Source organism: Neodiprion virginianus, chromosome 1 (assembly GCF_021901495.1).
Source record: "Neodiprion virginianus isolate iyNeoVirg1 chromosome 1, iyNeoVirg1.1, whole genome shotgun sequence".
Classification (NCBI taxonomy): Eukaryota; Metazoa; Arthropoda; class Insecta; order Hymenoptera; family Diprionidae; genus Neodiprion; species Neodiprion virginianus.
Window position 1 is genome coordinate 675,216 of NC_060877.1, and position 24,287 is coordinate 699,502.

General features: G+C 43.2%; 2 protein-coding genes across 2 annotated transcripts in view; one reads left to right on the forward strand and one right to left on the reverse strand.

The window, feature by feature from the left end:
• The window catches only part of LOC124301345 (protein timeless homolog), an 88,849-nt gene that overhangs the window by 17,849 nt on the left and 46,713 nt on the right, over nt 1–24,287 (forward strand). The window lies entirely within an intron of this gene.
• On the reverse strand, nt 19,044–22,501 carry LOC124301379 (nyctalopin-like). The gene has a single exon (XM_046756344.1). The coding sequence runs from the start codon at nt 22,083–22,085 to the stop codon at nt 19,680–19,682; it is 2,406 nt and encodes an 801-aa protein (XP_046612300.1). The 5' UTR covers nt 22,086–22,501; the 3' UTR covers nt 19,044–19,679.

The following is a 24,287-nucleotide window of genomic DNA, read 5'->3' on the forward strand; positions in this document are numbered from 1 at the left end:
TCACGACCGCTTTGCAACTAATAACGTTGGAGTAGAATTTTTTGCGGATATTTGAGAACAAATTACTGACGTGAATGACTATACTAATTGTAAGTATTGTGAATTTTTCCAACGTTATTTTGGGATCACCGTTTTTTTTGTCGATTGTCAAACCCTTGCGCGCATCGGAATTAATGGACCGATTTTGTTTTTGTTCATTTTAAACCGGATGCTACGGAGACTTGAAAAGATTTAAACCGCAGCGATTTGTCAAAACTTGATGGGTTTTTTCAGTGTACCGAAATTGGGACTTTCGATAAGCAGCTGATACTTTGAGCAGCCAGAAAACCGAGAAAATTATTTGTCCAAAATTAAAATTCAGAAGGAGCAGAATCCCGAAACGACGCAATACCGAATCTCCTGAGAATTTGGAATTTGTGAAATTGGTCAACTCGATGCTAGTTTCATCAAGATTATCTTATTGTATCCGACAATCGTCTGTGTCATCAAAGAAAAAAATAACGCAAGGGAACGGGCAACATATTTTTAATAACATTCGAACAGTAAATCTTTTTTCTCGTTCGTTCGATTTATCCGAGACGTTACTGCATTAAATCGCGTTCCACATTCACGTCAGCGCCCTCGCGTCTCTGCACAAGCGTAACGCCATCTATAAGCAGCAACTGATGACGTTGGAAAGAAGAAATGTGATCCTGACGTCAAAGGTTGCAATCTTTCGGTATTTCGTCCATTCTCTCATAGTGGGTTTCGGGATTTCCACCTTTCGAGTCTGGTCAGTTATTATTGATATAAATTCAGATTCGTAAATTTTCGAAACGGTACGAGTCTGACATTTGAAACGTTGACTTTTTGACTCTTCGGTATTTTCACAATTCAATATTTTTCGGATTGTAATGTTGCCGATTACCAAAAAAAAAAGAGAAAAAAATCGGATTAAATTTATTTATACATTTTTGCGCTGTCATTTTTTATTTTTCTACAAGACAGCTTTTCGCATTTATGATTTTTTTACGTTTTTAACTGGTCGTTAATTTGACTTTCGGGATTTTACCTCGTCGACTCTTTGCTCTTTCGCATTTTTGTACCGTTTTCTCCGTTTATCTCATGGTTTCTAACGGTCCTGGCAAAGTCCTGGAAATATCTTTGAATTTTTCTTGTGTCCTGAAAAAATTCTATTTTCAAGGTTTGCTGCGAATGATATATTTATCAGTGTTCACCGAGTAAGTGTTTCTAAAAAAGTGGATACTCGTCTCGAATTGCGTTTTTCGTTTTTCCCTGCCAACGAGTTGTAGTAGAAATAACGTATACCTATCTCGTACGTCGGGCCGATTATGCACACTCAATAATATAGATTGTAGATTTATGTGAATTAGAATATAGAGGAGGAACGGCGAAACTCCGCGTGAAACACGTAACCTTGCAAATGGATCATTTATATTGTATCCGAGTCTGCCGCTGCCTGCCTGCACAAGGAGTCAGTGTTGTAACGTCGTCAGTTCTCAAAGCGTGCCGGCTGTTTTAGGCACATACGGAATGTTATTACTAAGAAATTACATCGCACGCTACGCCGGCGTGAAACAGTCCCATTATTATCATACTATATCCACGTCTCGTCTCTCGCGGCGATCTATCCGTGATCCCCGACTTTGCATGCCTAGGATTAACTAGGATGGACTAGGATCATTGGGATTGCTTTGGGAGTTTTAGTTTCGCGATAAAAAATTTGAAATTTATATTTTTCTTACATTTGTTCGGCCCGTAAAACAAAAGCAATCGTGATTATCCTAGCTCACGGGATATGTATATGAATAGTAAAGATCTAGTCTTTTTTTTTTAAATATCATGTCTTTACAGCACGATGCCAAAATGACGTATTTTATTCCGGAAACTTGACGCCGGCAAGGATTTTCTCCGCAGAGTTGAGTGATGTTGAAAAGCAAAAAAAAAAAAAAAAACCAGCAATTCGAAATCTCCATCAGAGGGTTGTTTGGCAATTGTGCGTAAATTTCACATCGAAAGTTGGTTATAGAGGCTTTCGACGGGTATAACCGAATCTTTCGGTGAATTTTACAGTTAAGCGATCCTCGATAGCCCTATTTCAATTTACATAAAAAGCGTCGCTAAGGGCGAGGTAAAGCTTCCTTTATCCACCCTCGAGTCGAAACCCCTCGAACCCCCCCCACACACACACGGGACGCACCCTCGAACCGTAAAAACGTAATTGGCTAGTGAGTCATTGATTCTGCGGAGATGCGAAAAGCGCCTCGAATTTCACCGCGGCGTGCCAGCCTCGTATATATAAAAGGTTGTGTACCGCCGATAAGCTCGATGAATATACTTTGAGCACGTTTACGAGAATTGATTCGTATACTTACATACATACATATATATATATATATATATATATATATATATATATATATATATGTATACACACAGGTATAAGCAGGTATATATTTGTATGTATACCTAGGTGTATCAATCTTTAGGCTCGTATAACTTACAGAGTTAAACGATCGACATTAATTTTGGTTTTTTTTTTTCGATCGAACATTTACTTTATAAAAGCGAGCGTAAATCGATACGAGTGTAATCATGCAAAACGTTTCTCCGACGAAAACAGTAGCGGTGGGCATATCCGATTCAATCGAAATGTTCATTTTTCAAATTGATGAAATAAAACAGAGACGGAGGAGAAATTGAATCTCATCTCCGAATTCATATCTCGTTTGCCACGTGGAGACGAATCCGAAAATTACGAGCTACACGGTGTACTTGGATACGGCGTAAGTTTGGCACACAAGCCTACGAGGCTTTATCTTTTTCATCTTCCCGACTCACAGATGATTAAGTTCGCGGAGTTGCTCGTAACTTTTATCGAGCGATTTCAAAGATTGAATTTTTCACCGGTGAAACTCTCCATACGTATACCCCACGTGTAGGTATATGGGGCATTCCACGTCAAATTAGCAATCCATTTACCTCATCCGCTTAGATTTTAATCATATTCTAGTATGACGTTCATACCGATCCGAAAGGGTCTCGGAAATGTTTGCAGTTTTCTTTTAAACCACCGGTGAAATTTGGGAACAAAATCGCAAAACCAATTCTGAAAACGCTGTTTTTAATAATCGGAAAAAATTCACACAGATTCTATAATTCGAAATGTGATTTTGAACACAATTTCAAATAGTTATTATTGAAATCCCACTATATTTGTGTGCTGCTCAAAAATCGTATCGTGAATCATCGAATCAGTGTAAATTTTTTATGATTTTAAAAAATGGCTTTTTTGTAATTGGTATTGCAATTTTGTATAAATTTCGTCAGCGGCTGAAGAAAATCTGAAATAATTCCCGAGACCCTTTCAGATTGGTAATAACATCGTAATAAAAAATGATTAGAATCGAATGGGACGAGGTACATGGCTGCTAATTTGACGTGGAATGCCTCATATATATATGCTAGTCAAAATGCCAAGTGGATCCCCTCTCGCCTGCAGGCAGTAGCCATTTTTGATCACGTCGTTGAGGCTTTACGACAGAATCAGCGCTCCCAGATTCCTTCCGCCCTCTCTTTCTCTCTCTCTCTCTCTCTCTCTCTCTATCTCTCTGTCTCTGTCTCTCTTCTCTCCCTCTATCGCGGTATATTTCGTACATAATATATAAATACTCGAGTTAGTATAGAGAACTTGGGCTAGAGGACGAGGAGGGAGGGTTGGAGGGAGGGAGCAGGAGTTCACATTAAATTGCCTTCCAATAAGATTATTCAAATTCCGAGCCTCGTCCGTAGGTCTCGATGCCCGTTCACTCCGACACTTGTGCGCATGCGCGGACGCGAATGCGAACGCTGACTTATATTGGATCCGTCCGCTGCTCGGCACAAACGACTTTTCCGATTTCCGACGTATCTACAAGTATGTACTTATATATACGTGCGGCAGCAGCAGCGGCAGCAGCCTGCATCGAACGGTTGAAAATTATTTTACGTGTGTGTATATATATATATATATATATCTTATCTTTTATCTTTATTATTTCTTTATACCACCTGTTATAGAGCTACATGCTTCTCCGAGCTGCAGCGGCGACGTTTCTTCGCCTATTGTAGCGAAAATAGTCTCTTCCCAAATCCGAGACATACCGTTTATGTAACGGACAGAATTCGTTCTGTTACGTTACGTTCGTGACAGATAAGCGAGTTGTCAGGGGGAGTTACAAACATTTTTACTCTCTGATACGATCCAAGTGAATGAAGATTTGTTTCTTTTTTTTCTTTTTTTTCTTTTTTTTTTATCTTGAAGCGTGATCTTTCCGATTGAATATTCGCTTTCCTACGAGAACGAACGCTGATGCAATTGTAGACGTAATATCAGTGCAGAAAACAAAGTGTCTGACATTGCGTAAGGTAACTATTTACTTATCGAATCAAAAAGATTTACACAATAATCACAGAATTATTAAAGGGGTCGTCTAGAGTGAAGAATGTCTTTTTAAAGGTTTTTTTCGGGTATTTTTTTAAGACAAACCATTGAAATGAAATTTCTCATCATTTTCACATTATATTAATTGACATTTAAACAAACTTTGTGAATTTTTTGGTGTCGAACTATTGAATATAAACCGATGTATACTGTCCGATAGGAACGTATGTATAGAAAATGTGCTTAAACGAAGACATGATTCCGGCTGTTTCGGTCATCTCAAATCAAAAAAATAATCGGCATTTTATGCTTCAGGTTTGAAAGTCAAAAATTTGAAATTTGCAATTTTTTTTTTACACCTGTATAGCTCGTAAAACGAAAAAGCTACCAAAGCCAGCAAGAATATCCTAGTTCATAGGTATAATAAAGATTTCGTGACTTTCTCAATTTTGGGAAATTCGACATCGGCTCTGAGCCAAACTATTCTTAAAAGATTTAGCTACAATAATATGAAAAAAATTGAATCGATTTTTTACACTTCCACAATAGACAAACCCCCTTAAGTAAATCCCACAGAGGTTATCTAAGTTACTTTTACGTGGCTTGGTACAGAAACTTAAGAAAAAACATTAAGGATATAAAGAATCAATAAATTAATTACATAACGAGTCATTTTGCATTTACTTAGATAGAACGTGACGCCCCTTATCGAGTTGTACAATCAGTAACGGGATGAATGCAATATTCGCAAGTATACACGCGATACTTGTGAGTATTTACAAAGTAGGTGAGTACAAACATTAAGGAGTACACGATGCCGGTTTTATCGCGTACTCGCAGCGGAGACGTGCAACGGCATGGCTGAAAATGCACGCAGAGAGGTTCATACGTATGTGAGTACGTGTAAGTTGATGGCAGTCGGGCGTCCTGGTTGGCGGTACACCCATTGCCTCTCCTCTTCTTTCTTTTCCTTTTTCTCTTTCTCTCTTCTTCCCTCTCCTCTTCCTCTTCCTCTTCTTCTTCCTACTCCGCAGGAGATATCGCGAGACGAACCTACGTACCTACTACATCTACTACACCTACTACACCTACTTCAGCGAGGCAATTTCACATAAATTATTACTCCCGGGCCGCGGGCCGGGAATCTTCCATCGCCCGCCTTCAACCCCTGCAACACTGAACTTGATCTTCTTTTTCATTCCGCCGCTCCTCGTGCTTTTAATTTACATAACATTTTGCCACTGCCAACCGTACCGCTGTTGCTCTTGTCTCCAAATGCAGTTCGCTAGACGATTTCTTGTATATCGTTTCACGTTTGTAACCCAACCTCTTTGATCAGGCTTTGTATATTGTAACACTGGTAGAAATTTATATATGGAACCTTCTATACTGTTTACCAAGTTTTATTCGCATACGGAACAGTGAATTCACCATACGTTCACTGTTTATTCGATTTACAAATACAATAAATCTACTACACAATTTGGTAAATTCGAATTACTTATTTTGTGTTTCTCTTATAACTTTTAGTAAAATCAAACATCTTTATCGTATATTTATTTTAGAAGTGAATAATGGTGGAGGCAGAGTAGAACGAGAAGCTCGTTGTACCAATCAGTCCATTATCACTTGACCCGCTTCCATTTATCACGGACTACACTGAACTAATTAGCAAATTATGGTCGTTCCCTGTTCACTCTGAGCGAAATGCACCCCAAACATTTTTCCAACTCCTCGTAAAGTTCAGAAACAGACTTTCACAGGTTTTTTTTGCTCGAAATCAATTGTGCAAAAACATAAAAAAATAAATAAATAAATTATTTATATATATATATATATATGTTTCCATTAAAAAAATTTCCGTTTTACCTTAACTTTGCCGATGTTTTACAATATTTAAACAATCTATTTTTTTAGGAAAACTGAGAGAGTTTTTCTGCGATGCTTGAACAGTAGCTAGATATTTTTTATATATTGTAAAACTCAATGTTGAAGCAGACATCACTTAATTATTTCACCGTCAATTCCAGTCTTCCTTTATGGGAAAAAATGTAGCCTCGGGTTAAGGTGACAAAAAGCTTATTGCTGGACGAACGAATGCGTGATAAAGACAGAAAGGTAAACAAAATGGATAAACATAATAATCGAAAAGAAAAGGAAAAATGAATAAAGGAAAAAACAAAGAAAATCAGACAATCGGGGGATATGTAAGGAGGTTCTAAAAATCGAGATGATATTTACGGCCGGTGTGCGGAAAAGGGCATTTCGTATCACATTTCCCAATTACCGTGTCGGGTGAAACCTTTTGCGCCCGGGTGCGTTTCTACTCCTCCTCCAACCACCGAGGCTATCTTCCATCTTTATATACACAACCCTGAAAGACCGTAAAACTTTCATGGATCGTGTACGGAATGAAATCGCGAATAAGAATGCCCTATTTCCAGTTATCGCCTGTGGCTGTATGCCGGGTGCGAATCGGTTGAATCGGTTGGTCGGTGTAAGAGAACCGGAGGAATATGCTTCGCGATTGATTTCTTTTCCTTCTTTTCCTCGTTTTTTACCAAACGGTTAAAAGAATTCAACGGCACGCTATATTTGATTATCTCGACGTTTTGCGTTGTGACGTTACAGGACTGAATAATATCGGTGGGGGGTACAGTTTGGATGGTCCAAAATCATACTTATTTTTAGGATCTTTTTTTTTTCAAAGAAAATGAAGATACTTATAACGATTTGAGTTCGAGGACTTTATTATTTATAGTTTGACGAACGTTTTAGAATTTGTTCATTTCGCGACATGCCGCCATTTTGTTATTAATTTCAATGAAAAGATTCTAAAATGTTTTTGAGATTATGAATAATAAAGCCCTCAAACCCAGATTGCTCCAAGTGTTATCAATTTCTTTAAAGAAACTCCTGAAAATAAGTATGAGCTTAGATCGTTCAAGCTGTACCACCACCGCACTCCCTCACCCTAAATCTCGCGGCAAACTTTGGGCAGAGTAAAACGACTCCGACGATTCGCTGCAACATATTGCAATTATTTCGAGATATTACACCAAGGCATCATCATAATTCTTGTCGAGATGACGAAAGCGTAGGTATAATAATGCCACGTTTCTACAGTATCTCGGAGTGTAACGTCAGCTGTCGCTCGGCACGTAGGCGAGATTCCTGCGATACCGTCGCAAACTTTAGGTGAAAATCTCTGCACCCTTGAACTTCTCGCACCTCGCTCGTGAGTCGTTTGTCAGAGTACAACAATTCCAATTCACAAATCTAAACGAATTTCACACCTGCCGTGCTCGTAATATTTACGACTGATATGATTCATGTGGTTGATAATCGAAATATCTTTTCATCCCGCTTGATCCTCCCGATAATCGGCGTGGGCGAGAATTGGCGTCGTTTGACCGAAACACGTCTGCGAAGCCGGACCAGCGAGGGTGAGAAGCGCCGTTTATGTACGAGGATTCTTTTATCGGTGGATAAACAGCGAAGGGCTGTCCGGGTCCCGGAGGTTAAACCTGCGAGGTTCTGGGATAGAAGGCAGGGAGTAGACTGGCGGCGGGTATTTTTCTCCCTCTTCGTCCTTTTTGCCACATCTTTTTTCTCTACTCGCCGCGAAATTGAACGTCTCCGAGGGACGGGGACCTCGCAACCCTTTAGGAGGCCCGGGGGAAGCCCCTTTCCTCTCCTCTCCTCTCCACTCTTTCGGCGCGACCGAAACCCAATCACGGCCGCTTTGAAGGAATTCGAAAAGAAACGAGAACCTGCAAACATACGTTTTCACGCCAGGTGTCGCCCCACCCTGATCTTATCGACTTTCGACTATTCAATGAGATCAGACCTGGATGTGGTGGCGAAGAGAAATGGGGGGAGGAAGAAGCTCGCGCGTGGAGATAGTTTCACTCATTTGATCGCATTCTCTTTTCTCCATCGTCACTCGATAACGATGATTAAGAATTTGGACAGGGTGGCCGCACACCTGGAAAACTTGGAAAACTGGAAATGTCAGGGTATTTTTAATTTCATCATGGAAAAAAACTGAAAATACCTATCAGTTTTGATATCATGGGAATTAGAAATGATTTTTTTAGGTAACTAGTTTACTTTTTTTCGTCAAGAAAACAAAATGACTTGAAGTGACTTTTTCGTCCAGTATATTTTTCTTCGACTCGAATTGAATTCGAACCGAATATAGAGTTAACAAGTTGAACAATTTAGGTCTCAGTCACTTACTGGTGAAAACCTGGAAAAATCATGACATATTTTTACAATAATTTGTGATCACCCTGCTGTTATTATCGAAACTTGGTGTACAGACCTGCATGTTCGTGTATATTGTGCATACACTCAAGTCCGACCATTTGTCAAATCTTAACTTAGACCTGTCTCAATAATGCAAGGGATTAACGAAGCTAATACTTTGCGAATTAATTTCAAACGATTTTAATTAACTTTTCGTTACACGCGAATAACGTAGCCACCTATACGTATACTCTCTATACATGTATACATATCTTATACCCACCCGATTTCGGGGAGTAATTTCACCGGGGCTGCTTAAGACAGATAATTGCGTTCGTAATCGTCCCGCTGCGCTGTCTGTCTGCCTGCTCGGTGGCTGCCGGCGTTGAGGACCTTTCTTCGAACATTAAACTAAGATATGAGAAAGATTTTAATTAAACTTATTGTACTCGTTATGTCGTATAACACATACGCAGGAGAGTTGAGCTCGCGTTTATTAATTTAATAATGAATTTGACCACCCTCCACTTATATTCTATACGTATGTATGTACTTTTTATTCGCGTGCATTGAGCGTAGATTCAACGCTCTTCGTTCCACGTCAGAGCGCGTCTAATTGCCTCATTATACCTTGCCTATTTTTTTTTCGATTCATTCCTTGTATACCGTTTCCTCGAGCAACTTTGGCTACAAAGCTTCTAGAGCTTTCTATAATTGCAAATAACATTGAAGGAGGAAGGATGAGGTGGAATGTTTTCGAGGCGAGCACTCAATTAGATGAACAACGTGCCATTTCTCAGGCAAATTGCAGCTCGTGCGATATCGCGGTTTGTGAGTCCGTCTGAATTGCAACCTGCAGCAAATTTTTTAAACCTCTAAGCTCTCTATAGGCGTAGGAGTTTTTTTGAACAGTGATGGAGGGTTTAAAACCTCATATTAGGAGGGGGGTAACACTTGGACGGTCTAAAACCTTACCTACTTTTAGGTTTTTTTTTTTTCAAAGAAAATGAAAACACTTGAAGCAATTTGAGTTTGAAGGCTTTATTATTTATAGTTTCAAGAAAATTTTAATAAATTTTCATTGAAATTAATAACAAAATGGTGGCATGTCGCCTATAAGTAGCCGACGACTTCGAACTGGAGGGCTTTTGCGGCGGCGCATCTCCTGACATCACTGTCCAACTCGCAAGAGACAGAAAACTTAGTTTGACTTAGAAGCGCCTTTTTGAGTTCAAGCTCGTTGCCAAAGTGTTTAAAAATATAATTTTATTCAAATATGTACGATTATGAACAAAAAATTTCAGTTTTCGTACTATAAATTGTAAAAAAAATTTGTACATAAAAATTTTGGGATCGAATTCAAAACTTAGCCATGAGCTCAAACCGATAAACAAGTTTCACAGATTATACAAAAATTTCAAGTCGATTGCATAGAAATTGACCGATGAATCTGCACCACCGGGCTTAAAACGTGGTCCTTTACTATTTATATGCACCATGCTGCCATTTCGTTATTAATTTCAATTGAAAAATCGTGAAATAAGCTTGAAACTATAAATAATAAAGCCCTCAAAATTTAATTTCTCCAAGTATTTTCAATTTCTTAAAAAAAAAAGAAAGAAGAAAACTCGTAAAAATAAGTTTGATCTTATACCGTCCAACCTGTACCTCCTTCCTTAACCTCCAAAGTGTAAAATTTCCATCTAAAAACACGTATAATACCAGACATTGAAAATTAACTCGAAGCAACTACGTCTAATGGCGCCCTTTTCCGACCTTCGACCGTACCTTCTTATCCTCGCCTCGTATACCTGCCGCAGAGTGTCGGTTATGACTTTGTGTATCATATACATATGTGTAGTGTAGTTGGACTGAATCAGGGTTGTTGAACAGAGGAAACGAGACGCCCTCGTCGCAGCAACCTTATTAGGACTCCGTCTGGGGGGGCGCAAGGACGAGTAGAGGGGGGGGGGGGGGGGGGCGGGGAGGGTCGAAAGCTCCGGCGTGGTCGTAAGTCGCAAGCTCGGTACAATGAAGAAGCGACGCGAGGTAGGGAAAGTCGCACAATGCTACCGAAAGCCCCTGGAACAAACGCGAGGCACTCGAGCCACGAGGGAGCTTATCGTTTGAGAACGTTGAAAATATTAATGTCACTTATTATATTTTCGAAGCGAAGGTACACTTGCGGCCGAGTTGAGATCACCCCGCTAGCTGGCTCCACTTCTTTTCGCTTGAAAACGAAAGTGCCGCACATCGGGGGACACAAAGCGGTTGTCATTAAACTTCTCGAGAGGACGCGCGAGATACTCGAGGAGTAGCTGAGCTGTGTATTATTTATTTTTTTTTTTACCTCCTTCTCTTTCTTCCGTTACTGAATTTTTCCGCTTTCTTGTAACCTGCCGTGGCTGCAGCCGTTTGCGTAATTACGCAGGAATAAACGGTGATTCTTCATTTATCTTGCGGTGTCAAGTTTGAGATCGTGACTGTGGTGGAGTGTCGGGTACGTTTTAGGTATACAGGTATATGTGTGCGTGGGTTGCGGGGTATACGAAGTTTGCAGAGATTTTTTATAAGGCATCCCTTCTAATTACTCAATTTTGGAGGAGGATGAAAGCTGGTAATTAACAACCTTCGGTAAAGTATAGTTTTGGGTATACCGGAGGCGGTGATGAGGAGAGCTTTGTGTTTTTTTTTTTTCCTTTTTTTCTTGCCTTTTTATCCACCAGCAATAGCATCGCACCAAAACCAATTACACAGGTCTGTAAAAAAAATATTTCTATTTATCTGCGTGGGATGTTTTGGGAAATATTATGTTTTCGAATTTGCTGAATTCAAAAATGACTTCCATTTCCCTCCATCGCGTACAGTATTCTTGCAAAATACAAGATGTTTGCTAAAAAAAAAGCGTAACAATACTGAAAGAAAAAAGAAAAAACCACCATTTCATTACAACGAACTAGATAATATTCCTTACAAAATTGAACAAAAAATTTCTTCATGAGATGTATTTAACAATCCGTGTTCATTCTTTTCTCCTATGAAACCTTTCCTTCTACTCTTCGATACACTTTCGAACACGCTTCCGCTTTCCATTTTCTGTTTCGCTGTTTGTATTTATTCTCGAGTCTCACTCTAATATATATTAAATGGAAATAAGAAATGAATTTTGAGAGCTTCACTCTGAGTGACACTAAAAATATGAGTTCAAGAAAAAACCTGCCGCGATGGAACTTTTAGAGTACTTTCACCGGTTTCAGTGAGTGATAAATCTATAAGAAACAGTGTAAAAAACCTGTGCAGTTTTGTGGTTGCTGACACGTGTAACTAGTCCGTTCAAGTTTCGGTTCGTTACGGGAAATTACAGGGATCGATACCCAGGTTTGATATTTCTTCGATAATAAACTATACACCGCGCAGCGATTCATTTTTCGTAACAAGATTCGTATCGATTCACATACCTTCGATACATCTTACCTTACAGCGTGATTTACAGCATTTGCATTGCTTTCCCAAATTGACATTTGATTTACTTGAGACGAAAGTTGAATATGTATATTTTCTATATTCACGCCCATGAAAAGCTTACTTCCGAAGCGACGGTTATAGGTACGTACCTCTCTCGTCTCGACCTTTATCGCATCGGTCAATCATCGCCCGTCAGATCGCTTTTGAAATATCTTATTCGATAGACGCTTCTCGGTCGTTGGACGGCGGCGTCGGCAAATTGAAAGCTGTCTCGAGATCCGGGCTTTGGCGCCGCCGCGAGCTGCGGGGTAAATTGCTAAAGGACGACCCTTAAGGTTCGGTTGGCACACAGCCGAGGATCCTCCTCATCCTCCTCGTCCTCTTCCTTTTCTACTAGATCTCGCGAGGTCTTCTTCCACGGGGCTTTGAGTCACCGCACCGCCAAGAACCAGCTCGGTGAAGTGTCTGCCGGTAAGTAGATTGGAGAACAACGCGCGTCTCGAAAGCACCCCGTGTAAGGTGCGCCCGCAAGCTCTTTCACCCATCCGATGATGCCCCGGAGTAGCTGGCTCGGTTACACCTGCTCCGCTCCGCTCCACCGCAACTTGATACTTCACCCTGTGTATAACCTACGTTGTACGAGTATGGGCATGGGTATGTACATACCCGTGTACGCCACCTTGATTACAGCGCCGCGTACAGTCTACCTATATCATAAATCCAGGAACACCGTCGAGTAGAGGAGAGACTTCGCCCTTCGTCCTTCGCTCTGCCCCTTACCTGCTCCAATTGCCAGCGATTTCCATTTGCGAACTGTTCGTGTTATAGCCTGCTTAGGCATGGGTATAGCTCAAGTGCTGCGGGTGGGTTCGCTTCTAGATATTCAATCAGAACTAAATCACATTAGATTCGCGCACACGTCTTTGAGCCGGCGCGCGGCGCCGCGGCGGGTGTAGGCTGGCCGCTTCGTCGCCCCTGCAGCTATATCCCTTTCCTGTGCCCCTCCTTCTATGCCTTTTCGGAATACTCTCCCAAGTAGTATGAGAGGCTCTTGGCTGATCAACGGGAAAATTGAGCGGAACTGCTTGACGACGGTCGGTGCATTTCGCCGAGAAGCGGGAATTACAGGGAAGAAACAAACTTATGTAACAATTCCGGACATAAAACTTTGTTTTTCACTTTCACGTTCGTTTCTCGTGTTGAAAAATTAGGGCGAATATACGCGATTCTAAATCGTTTAACAGTGCTGTTGATATTTTTACGCATTATTCAGTCGAGTCTATCCAAATTTGTAATATTTGCAGTCGTGTTTCATCGCTCAAATACACCCCTGAACGCGAAATCTGATTTATTTCTTGACAATGAAATTACTCCAGCCTGAAACAGCGCTCCGTATTTTGACTGTACGTAAGAACGCTGTGAACATATTAAAAATTTCCACGACAATATAACTTGGTTAATTGAATAACATCGTTGTACATATAATTCTCATACTATGTATTACGTTAGATATGTATAATATAAATTAATGTATAAAAGACGTGATGAGAAACGTCGCGCCACTCGCTGTTAATGTCGAGTGAATATTTGATCGTTTCAAAGTAATATTGTATGAGATTTTTTTTTTTTTATGGAGAGAGCATTAATTGGCACGGTAATCGAGGGGGTCGTAAACCATGACATTTCATAACGAGATCAGTAATTCAAATGTAATTAACGGCGTGCTTGTGCAGTCGAATCTCTTTCCCGGCACGTAACACTTTATCGATATAGTTTCTTATCTTTTTTCCGATTAGTTATTAGATTTTCATCTCCTGTCTTCGAGTCGCAGGCAGGTATCGTACTCGAGCTTTTCGAGGCTTTGACGAATTTCCAAACTTCCCACGATCGAGAAACATGTTTCTAACTTTTTCTCCCTGCCTACCTTATACTAACGATTATGCCAAGCCGCGTGCGTGAGCTGCTTATAATAAGAAAAACTCGACTTGCAGAGTTTTCCTCGTGGCATATGTTTTTTTTTCTTCTACTATTTTAAGTTCCAAGATTTTTTCATGCTTTTTGTCGTTTTCTCTTTCTCGCGAACGACGAAAAGTAAATTAAGATACTCGGTGCTGAAAACTTGGTATTGGTGTGTGTGTGTGTGTGTGTGTGTGTGTGTGTGTGTGTGTGTGTGTGTGTGTGTGTGTGTGTGTGTGTGTGTGTGTGTGTGTGTGTGTGTGTGTGTGTGTGTGTGTGTGTGTGTGTGTGTGTGTGTATTTTTATTTTTTTTTCTCTTTTCTTTTCTTCGTCGGCAAAACTCCGAGGTGTAACTCCATCGACGAGATACCCATTATTCGCTTTTGTGCGCCGAGAGGATCCTCTTACTCTCGCTATATCCCTTCTCCGCACTCGTTTCTAAGATCGCGCGACGCGCCGGTAAACTTGAAAGCCTACCGATGATCTCTACACCCTCCGAAGTTCAAAGCACATCAACAACTTTTCTAGATGTATAAATAACTGTATACGCATCGCGTGAAAAAGATAGAGTAAGGCTTATGCGAACTTGAGATCGTTATATCGGTTCATCGAACACAATATCCAGCTAATATTCGTCGTACTTTTCATTCATTGGGCTTAATTTATTCAACGTGGTTTTTTAGTCTGTCACCTTTACACAGTTTACGAAGCAAACGCGTCCTGTGTCGCGAGTTTCAGCCTTAATCAATTTTTCTGATTGATCGTTGAAATTGGCGTTTCCGAAAATAATTATAACAGCGTGACGTCGATCAGTATTTGCCCCATTTGTCAAAGTTCGCTCGGGTTATGATCCCCATAAACTGCCAAAGCTGCGCGGTTTACCCTCTTCGTACACCTGGATTGATATGGACGGTCGGTCGGCATCGGGCGGGATTTGCAGGAGACATTAAGCTGCGTCATGTATTCGAGCCTTCCAGTCAGAATCAACGCCTCCCAAGCTATTCCCGTTATTCGCCCGTTATTCACCCTCCAGCGTCAGCTGCTCCCTACATACAGGCGTCCCGACGCCACGAGTCACGATCCGCGTGCCGCGCAATATAACCGCATCCATATCTCCATTCTCCAAGGCGGGAATTTAATGTAATAGACGCGATTCAACCCTTCGGTTGTTTTTTCATATCGACGAAATATTGTCATCCGGTTGACTGGAAGGCAGTCGGGTCTCTGGTTCGGTGAGGTTGGTCGATTCTTCGTAACTCATCTCGTCTCATCTCATCTCATCTGAGCTCTTTGCTTCCCTTTTTCTTTTTGTCCAATCTTTTTCTTACAATTCTTCCAGTTCAGAAACACGTTGTTGCTTTTTTCTTCTGTAATCGAACCACCCTGGAAGCTTCGACTATCCTGGCTGAATATAGTTGTGATTGCGGACAACTTTTTCGAGTGTCTGATGGTAGCGCGAATAAAAGTAATACACCGCGCTGTCACTGATCGAATAACAAGTTTTCTTAATATCATAACGTAGGTACGTGACGAAAGTTGTCCGGCAACGACGGGGTTTCTCAATCTTTTTACTACGCGTCTTCTGGCTTGCTATAACTCGGCTTATCGTCTTAATAAATCAACGTCGTATTATCTGGTAGATTGAAATCGATGACGCGAAAGTAAAGGGTCTTAAAATTGGGACCAGATGTGGTTTTCGATTCAACATTAAAATTACGGTAAACTCATCGTTCGACTACTTACCGTCGATTATCACATTGATAAAATTGATTGATTGAAACCACTGATCTCTATACTGGATGGCTGACTAACGTCCTCGGCTTGATTCGACTGGAAGCAAACGAAATCTACACCAAAATCATGTTGTTCACCGTGTATGTCATTGGTTAAGGTGACAGAACCATGTGACTAAATCTGTTTCTGATCGGCCTTCACCCACGTGACCAGTTAGTTTAACTTCGGGAAATCGCAGCGCTAGCGTCGGTTTTCGTGGCTTCTAATCGGCACAAGCTACCGTGTGCTGAAAGCATAGGAGTCAGCCATCCAGTTAGTACATAGATCAGTGATTGAAACCATATCAAAAAATAGGATCACGAATAAAAGAACCGTCGGGCAAATACCTTCTTATCCGACAATGCGTCTGTAATTCAAGATTCCGTCAACTTCGCGGAGACCAACGAAGAAGCGTTATGATCGTCAGGTGGCGCGTGAATGGGGGGTAAATTGAATTCGTTTGGCGGAGATTCAGCACAGAGAGAATTGGATGGGTGGGTAAATTTTGCCTGTCATCACAGAGAGTTGGCGCCGGTTGTGCCGACGTAGGATACCTAGATACGGAACTCGGTCCTCCTAGAGCTGCGGGAGGCGAGGAACTCTAAGTCGCAAGGCATACAGTTACACGCCCCGTGTATACCCGGAATACAGATATAGGGACAGGATGGCATTGATCGTCTGGTCTTCTATATAATATAGAAACCGTGTGCGACGGTGCCGCGTTCAACCAACACCGTGTCTCCAGAGAGAGGAACCCAGGCGTTGTCGAAACCGCACTGCTCGTCGCTTGGGATACAATAGAGAGGAAAACGATGCTCCTTAAAAACGTCATTTTTCAATTTTGACCGGTGGGGCCCCCCATTCGGCTCAAATAATTCAAAAATAATTCCCTCATTTTTACATATTTTTATCTCAACCTTAACCCGTGCCCCCAAGAGGGTGGATTCCATTCAACTCTTTTAGGGACACATCAAATCTACCTAATAGATTTAGATGGAATTTTGTAAAGCGGGTTTCTTTGGACGCTGATTACGCATCTGAACTCAAAATTAAAAAATTCAAAATTCTGGACCCAATATGGCAATATCAAGTGACTTGGGATTTTGGTCTGCCATATTGGATCCGTCATTTTGAATTTTTTAATTTTGAGTTCAGACTCGTAATCAGCGACCCAAGAGACTCAACCATACCAAATTTCATCTAAATCCGTTCGGTAGATATGATGTGGAAATTCAGCCTCTTTGAGGCCCGCACGGGTTAGAATTGAGAGAAAAATCTGAAAAAATGAGGGTATTATTTTTTAATTATCTGAAGCCGATTTGAGTGGTAGGCCGGTAAAAATTCCAAAATTACCTTTTCAAGGACCGCTATAATGCTCAATCTATGTTCTCGCATCCCATAATTTTTACCTTTCCATTAGTAGACAAGATTATTCTCACCCATCGCTAGGTCAATTGAAGTCCTGCCAACACTTTCGGGAAACTTCGTCCCTGTCCTATTTGCCCATTATCGTGTACCCTTTTACCACCAGTGAAACTTGCTCCAATCGGATCTGCACTCTTGGTTTCGAGCTCGTTAATGAAGGACGCAACCTGGGTCGAGGGTATCGGGTCAAATGTACAAGGGGACTTTGTTTCCGGTGTTTGTCGGAGCTTCGAGAAAGGATGCGAAAATTATCGAGAGAGAACGATAACCTCCACTGCGTCCGTAATCTGCGCGGTGGGTAAGGTAAACACGAGTATTGGAGAGGCTACTTTGACGAGGGAGGCGAAATTAGGCGCTGTAATTTTATTCGATTAGGACAAACTGTGTTCCGTTTGGATTTTCCAAATTCTAAGACGCTCGACGCTTCGTCATTGAACGCCGAACTCCGTAGTTTGATTTCCCCTTTAACCTGAGAACTGAAATCTCCTCGTGGCCTCCAGGCTGCAGGGCTGAGAATTCCGCGTCTCACTTTTTCGCCCTCTTGATCGCTCACCACCTCACATTTTTATTCCACGGTCGAATAAACATTATTGCAGTTTCTACTCGAATTTTCTAACCTCGACGACGATTCGGCAACTGGTCAGCGGAGTTTCCGCTTATTTTACGTTTCATTCTACACTTGCCGGGGGAGTCGAGGCGAGGAATAAGTAAAAGGGGATTGACTTCGGAGCAAAAGAAACGCCACTCTTTGTGTGTGTACAGGGAAAGACTTGGCATGGTCATTATTTTCATAATAAAATTTGCGTAACTCGGCAGCGTCAGACTCTGCAAACATTGCTGACTCCGCAAAGAGAAGTTTTTTTTAACGAACCGGCTCGTGTAGCGCAAGTTGAAAGAAAAGCATCGCCGTCCTACCCGGCGTCTTTACATTTTTTTTACTTTCTTATCGACCCAACATACACGGTGTGTATAACATACACAACTTTCGCCACGTAACGTTGCCAGGTTCAGGAACATTTCGAATCTCCTTATGCGTAATGGTAATAAAGCCTGACAGATTGCGTGATCCGATTTCAACGAATCAAATAAATGTTTATACATATATTATCAAATCAGCCCGGGACAATCGTGACCTTTTCAATTCAAATGCGTACAATGTGTATAGACGTGGCGGAAAAATATCAAAGCTTCAAACGAATCTGGCGTAACAGCGTAACGACGATGCTAAAGGGAAATGCGATGATGAGGATGCGGTATACACGGAGAGAAAAATCTGAGAAAAATTACCCTGCTGTTACTAATCGTGATGTAAAATACACCTAATGCAGTTTTTATTGATGCATGTTACAACAATTATGGGTTTTTATGAAAAAAATTACTACCTTGCTTAGAAACTATGTATTTCGGCAGCACAAAATTTAAAATGTGACGACGCATTTTTCTGATGTAGCACGGTAAATACTGCATTAGGTGTCTTTTACATCACGATTATAGTAACAGCAGGGTAATTTTTCTCAGATTTTTCTCTCCGTGCATGATTGATGAAAGAAAACATTAGGTAGCCACAATATATTATTTTCTTTGTACATTGGTTTATTATCATAATGGTATTTTGACACTGGTTATTTTTAAGAAAGATAATATCTAGCCTCTGTTTTTTTTTCGTTTTCTCTTTATTCTATTTCTTTTTTTTTTTTTTTCTTTTTTTCATTATTTTTTCTTATTTCGTATCATTATCATTACATTTTTCTTGGCGGGGGGGGGGTTGGCAAAACCGTCTTTTATTTTGAAAAATAAGAACGATGGATAAAAACCTCGAAGCAAGAACGTTTCTGTACAAATGTTTATTTTGTTTTTTTTTTTTCGTTTTTTTTTCCAAATTTGTTATGCAGGATTGGTCTCCGAGTAGAACTTATACTTGTACTTATCTCACACGACGCGTAATAAAACAATTTTATATTTCATTCGATCGATTCATCTTTCTGGTTGCATTCGCACACATGTAATACACCCTCGCATTATTATTATTATTATAACACTCGATTCGTACCAATTCGTCAAATAAATACGACAACCTCCACTATACCATCGTCATCATACCGTATGGATTATACGTGCAATGTATACATAGTACCTTTTCAAACGGACACAATTATAATTTGAACTCTTGTAACACCGTGCGTGATTTCGCCTTCTCCTTGTCGAGGTCCAACCCTGCGCGTTATTTATTACTTGTACCTCCTCATCGTCCCCCGTTCTCGACACTGCATTATTGTCGATTGACACACCGTCCGTTCGGCGTAGAAATAACCGATCACGGATCTCCGAACATCTTCGTCGTCGTCGTCGTCGTCGTCGTCGGCCATCGTCCATCCCGCGACGAGGATCACCAGAGTTCCGTTACCGGTGTCAGAGTGTGGACCTCTATGTTCTCCTGACGCTCGTAGCAGCAGTCTCTTCTTCTGGCCGTCGCGCGACGCGAAAGAACCACCGAGAGGGCGACAACCGCCCCGAGAGCCGCTCCGACCAGGACGAGCATCCCCGGATGCGCCCCCGCCGATAAACCCTCCGAGATTCGCGCCCCGGAGTCGGTCGCCCGTCCGCTGAGTTCCTCGGCGACCGTGTTCGCCTCCCTTCCGCCCTTTCTCGGCTCCTCTTCCTCCTCCTTCTCCACCTCCACTTTCTCATCCTCATTCACATCCTCATACCGCGTAGCGTTCGTCGTCGAACTTCCGTTCGCCGGAAGTTTCTCGACTCTGATTTGCAGGGTATTCGTTGGTCTCGGGGTGCTTGGCGCTCGGTTGCGGAGCGGCGCGAGCCGGTGAGAAACGTTGAGGAGAATCGAGGACGCGCTCAGTCTTCCGGGCGATGAGGATGAACTTCGCGTGACCTTGACCGACGTCGATTCTTCTCCCAGGGTTGTATTTTCACCCTCCGTTTCCCACCGCAGAAACAACTCCGTGGTGATGTTTACTGCTTCGGTTGTCAGGGGGTGGGAAGACGTCGCTACGTTCGACTCCTGCGGCGTCGCGACGCTTCTCGACGACGTCGCCTCCGGCTTCGGTGGGGAGGGCAACTCGCGGACGTGTATTCCGCGCGTGCATTTTGCCAGGGGTTCACGCTCCTCGTGATTTCTCAACCATTCACCGAGCCAGTAAATTTCATCGGTACAGTTCCACGGGTTACCGCCGAGTCCCAGGACTCGAAGCTGAGGCACGAAGTAGACGAGGTCCGACCTGACGCTCGTCAGATTCGCGCTCTCGAGGTTGAGTCTGAGCAGACTCTTGCACGCCGACAAGGCCGCCGTGTCGGCCAAGAGCTGAGCGGCCAATACCGGGCTCCTCGACACGTCCAGGTCTACGAGCCTCTCGGGTGCCGGAACCGGAAACGTCATGTCGCCCTGGTCTCGCTGGTCCCACTTGAGGGCGGTCAGCCCCGACATCCGGAGGGTGCCGAGGTGCGTCGGACCGTTGAGAGTGTTCGCCGGGAGCTGGTTCATCGGGTTGTCGGATACGTCGAGCACCTCCAGGGCGATCAGCTGACCGAACGCTCCCTCCTGGATCTCGACGATCGAGTTCTTGCCTAGAGACAATTCGCGCACGTTGTAGAGTCCCAGAAGGTCGTTGAATCTCAGTGTATCGATGCGGTTTCGCTCGAGGTTCAGAAAGGACAAACTTCCGGGGAGGCTACGCGGCACTTTGGTTAATAAATTACCGGACAGATCGAGCACTTGGAGGGCCTCGAGTCGGCCCAACGCGTCTTCCTCGACGTCCGTCAGTCGGTTGTCCGACATGTCGAGAAGACGGAGCAGCGGGTAGCTGTCCAGGTCGCCGTCTCGTATCGACGTCAGTCTGTTTCCCGCCAGTCTCAGAGCGCGGACGGACCGCGTCAGCGCTGCCGGGACCCGGATCAGCCCCGTTCTCGACGCGTCGACCGTCTCCAGTTTTCTACCCGTACCCAACAACAGCGAAACGTCGCGTTCACGCAACGGGTTACCCGCCAATCTCAGCACCGAGAGTCCCGGAAGCGGCTGAAGGGCGCCGGAAGCCGCGCGTGACAAACCGTTACGCGAAACGTCGAGCTCACGCAGTCTCCCCAAGCTCTCGAACCACCCGGCGCCGAGCACCTCCAGCTGGTTTCCGCTCAAGTCGAGCTTCTCGAGGGATTCGAGCGGCGTCAGCGCAGTCTCGGGTATGGATGTGAGCTCGTTGTCGGAGAGGTCGAGCTCCTCGAGGAGACCGAGACCGGCGAAAGCTCGCGCGTCGACACTCCCAATACCGTTTCCCTTCAGGCACAGTCGCAAGAGAACCGGAAGTGTTCCGAAGGTGTCGGCACTCAGGTTACTCACTAGGTTATTAGACGCGTCGAGGACCGCGAGGTTGCTCATGTTCACTTGACCACCCTCCGTCCTTCGCATGTCCTCGAGATCGGGCAAATCGTTTCGCGAAATATTCAGCATCCTGGCTCTCTCGAGTCCCGCGAACCACGTCGACGAGTTCAACACCCTCAGGGAACAGTTGGTGAAGTGAAATTCATCGAGGTACGGTAGCGGCGTCGTGCCGTTCGCGAGTTCCTCGAGGAGGCCCAGGATCTCCGTCTCGTTTGCTCCGATTATCCTCAGTCGTCGCGTCGTCGACGAGAGATCGACCAGTCTCGGGACATTTCCCAGGCAAGTCGCCTCCAGGAGGGCAGCCAGGTCTTCCGGATCCGGTAGCTGGTGACACTCGCAGTACTCGGGACACGCGTGGCAGCAACCAAAGACGACCACCAGCACCAGCGCGAAACGCCACATCTCGTTTCTTGCTCGCACCTCACCGGTTTCACATGTCGTATCAATTTCGCTCTCCCGCTAATGTCCCACTTTTTCGCTACCCTCCCTCCACCGACCTCATCTTACCCCCCCGCGTCTCGACGCCGTATATTTCACTCTTACGGTATATTCCTATCGCGTTGTCGCGGTTTGCTCGACTCTTTTTTTCTTGTATCCTTGGAAGTTTTCACGGACTAAATATCCCGCACCTAGTCACCCCTCGAAACGATCCTTCGGCTTGGGTTACTCCGCTCCGTGAGACGGTACGCGATCGGTATAAACATGATACGACTATCCGTATAACCGGTCGTCGGAATGACGACGGACTTTCGGGCATGAATATCTCTGCGCAACTGAGCCCACCACCACCTCCGTCGACGGTGCCGACCACCACCGTGGTGTCTCTGCCACCGACTCGATAAGGTGGTGCGCGTGCGTTCTTTCGTCCCTCATCCCCCTCTTCTCGTCCTTCTCTATCTCTCTCTCTCTCTATTCACAGCGTCCGTTTCGACGGAGTTCGAGGAATCCGCCAACTACCACCACTATTTTCGTAATTCCGCGCTGCTTCTCCCGCGGATGATCATAATAATCGCACTAACAGTTACGGCAATCACAATCGTAATCGTAACGGCAGATCGGAGAGACTGATTTATCAGTGATTTTATCGCCAGGTACTCCGGTCTATTCCAAGTCAGCTATTGCTTGAGAAGAAACCATAGGATCGTTGTTGTCAGAAACGTTTCACCAATCGAATCCTTTTTCTCCTTTGTGAAACAGCACACAGCTCTCCGAATTAAAAATATTACAACTGTATTAGGTAATTTTCACAAAATCTTCCCAACAACAAATAGTTTGCCATTCAGCAATTCAACTGCCACACTTGACTTGTAATTCAAGTAAAAAAATTTTCGGATTTTTTTTTTTTTATTTTCCTCCTTGTTTTTCGAGGGAGAAGATACAGGAGAAAGAAAGTAAGGAAGTACAGAATATTTCTCCTCGTGAATACGAAACTGTACCGTCATGGGTATGTAAAGGTGATCGACCAGTTTCTTTGGAAATGCTCTGGACATTTTAGAAGTAAATTTCGATGTATACAGTACATGTTTATGTACGAAGTGTATTACAGCGCAGAGTTGGCTGAGTAGGCTCTTCTTATTGTTGAGTGTTTTGCTGCGTGGGCATACTTTTGACGTGCGTATCTATGCTTACCCTACTTCGCGGCCGCGGCGGGTATGGATGCTTGAGTTTTTGCAGATCCCTGGTTCTGAGTTACACATTCCGTTATCCTTCGTACGAGGGTGCTGACTTATATTCCCCGAAGCCGCGGTGAGCCGGATTCGCCGGCATTCTGCACGCACGTACCGACCAAATGATCCTACGGGAACGGGCTTCGACGGTTTTCAATGTGAAAGCCGATTTATCCGGTTCTTGTCCATTTATTTTTTTCATCCCTTGTCCGCTACGGCTTCCTTATATGCGTTGATCGTCGTCACCTCCTTGGTGGACTTTGTCAATAACGAACGAATCCTTGAGCTTAAATTCTCGAAGCTTCCTATGCAGTCGAAAACAATGCTATTTGATCTACGTGTGGTTCGTCGCCAATCGATCCTCTCAATCTCGTCGAGTTTTCGCGCCACCCAGCTTTTCTCTTTCTTTTGTCTTCAAATTTGCGAGTTTTTTCATTCTTCTTTTTTGTCTTATTCTTGTATCTAAAGGAGAATTTCGTAATAAAGATTAAAGGTCGGAGTCCTCCTGGTCTTAACCTGCTTGCCCCTATCTCGGCATTATTATTATATGCCCAGAATTTAGCGTTATACGGAGTATTTTTCACCCCTCGAGACCTAAAGGGTGCAGGTATTCTTCTTGAGATTTTATTTATTTCACTCCTCTGTGCAAGTATTCGCGCGGTTAGGTTGCGAGTTGATGTACTGCAGATAAGTTCTAAAAGGTTGCTTTCCTCCCGTCCTTATCTCCTCCCCGGGTCTTGGGTGAAATTCGAAATGAATTTAACGTCGGAGTCCGTGGGGGTAATGCTCATTTCAAAGAGGAGTACCTACAGCGTGTTATTGCCTCGTCGCAGTCAATGGGCCTCCAGAAAAGCCATAAAGATAAGGGTTGTATCGCAGCAACCGTGTAGTAGGTAGAGTAATATACTCATCGCATAGGCAGCGCGTATTTTTCCAT

Bases quoted from the DNA above. Each gene is read 5' to 3' on its own strand.
- LOC124301379 (XM_046756344.1), bottom strand. From the start codon at position 22,085: ATGTGGCGTTTCGCGCTGGTGCTGGTGGTCGTCTTTGGTTGCTGCCAC.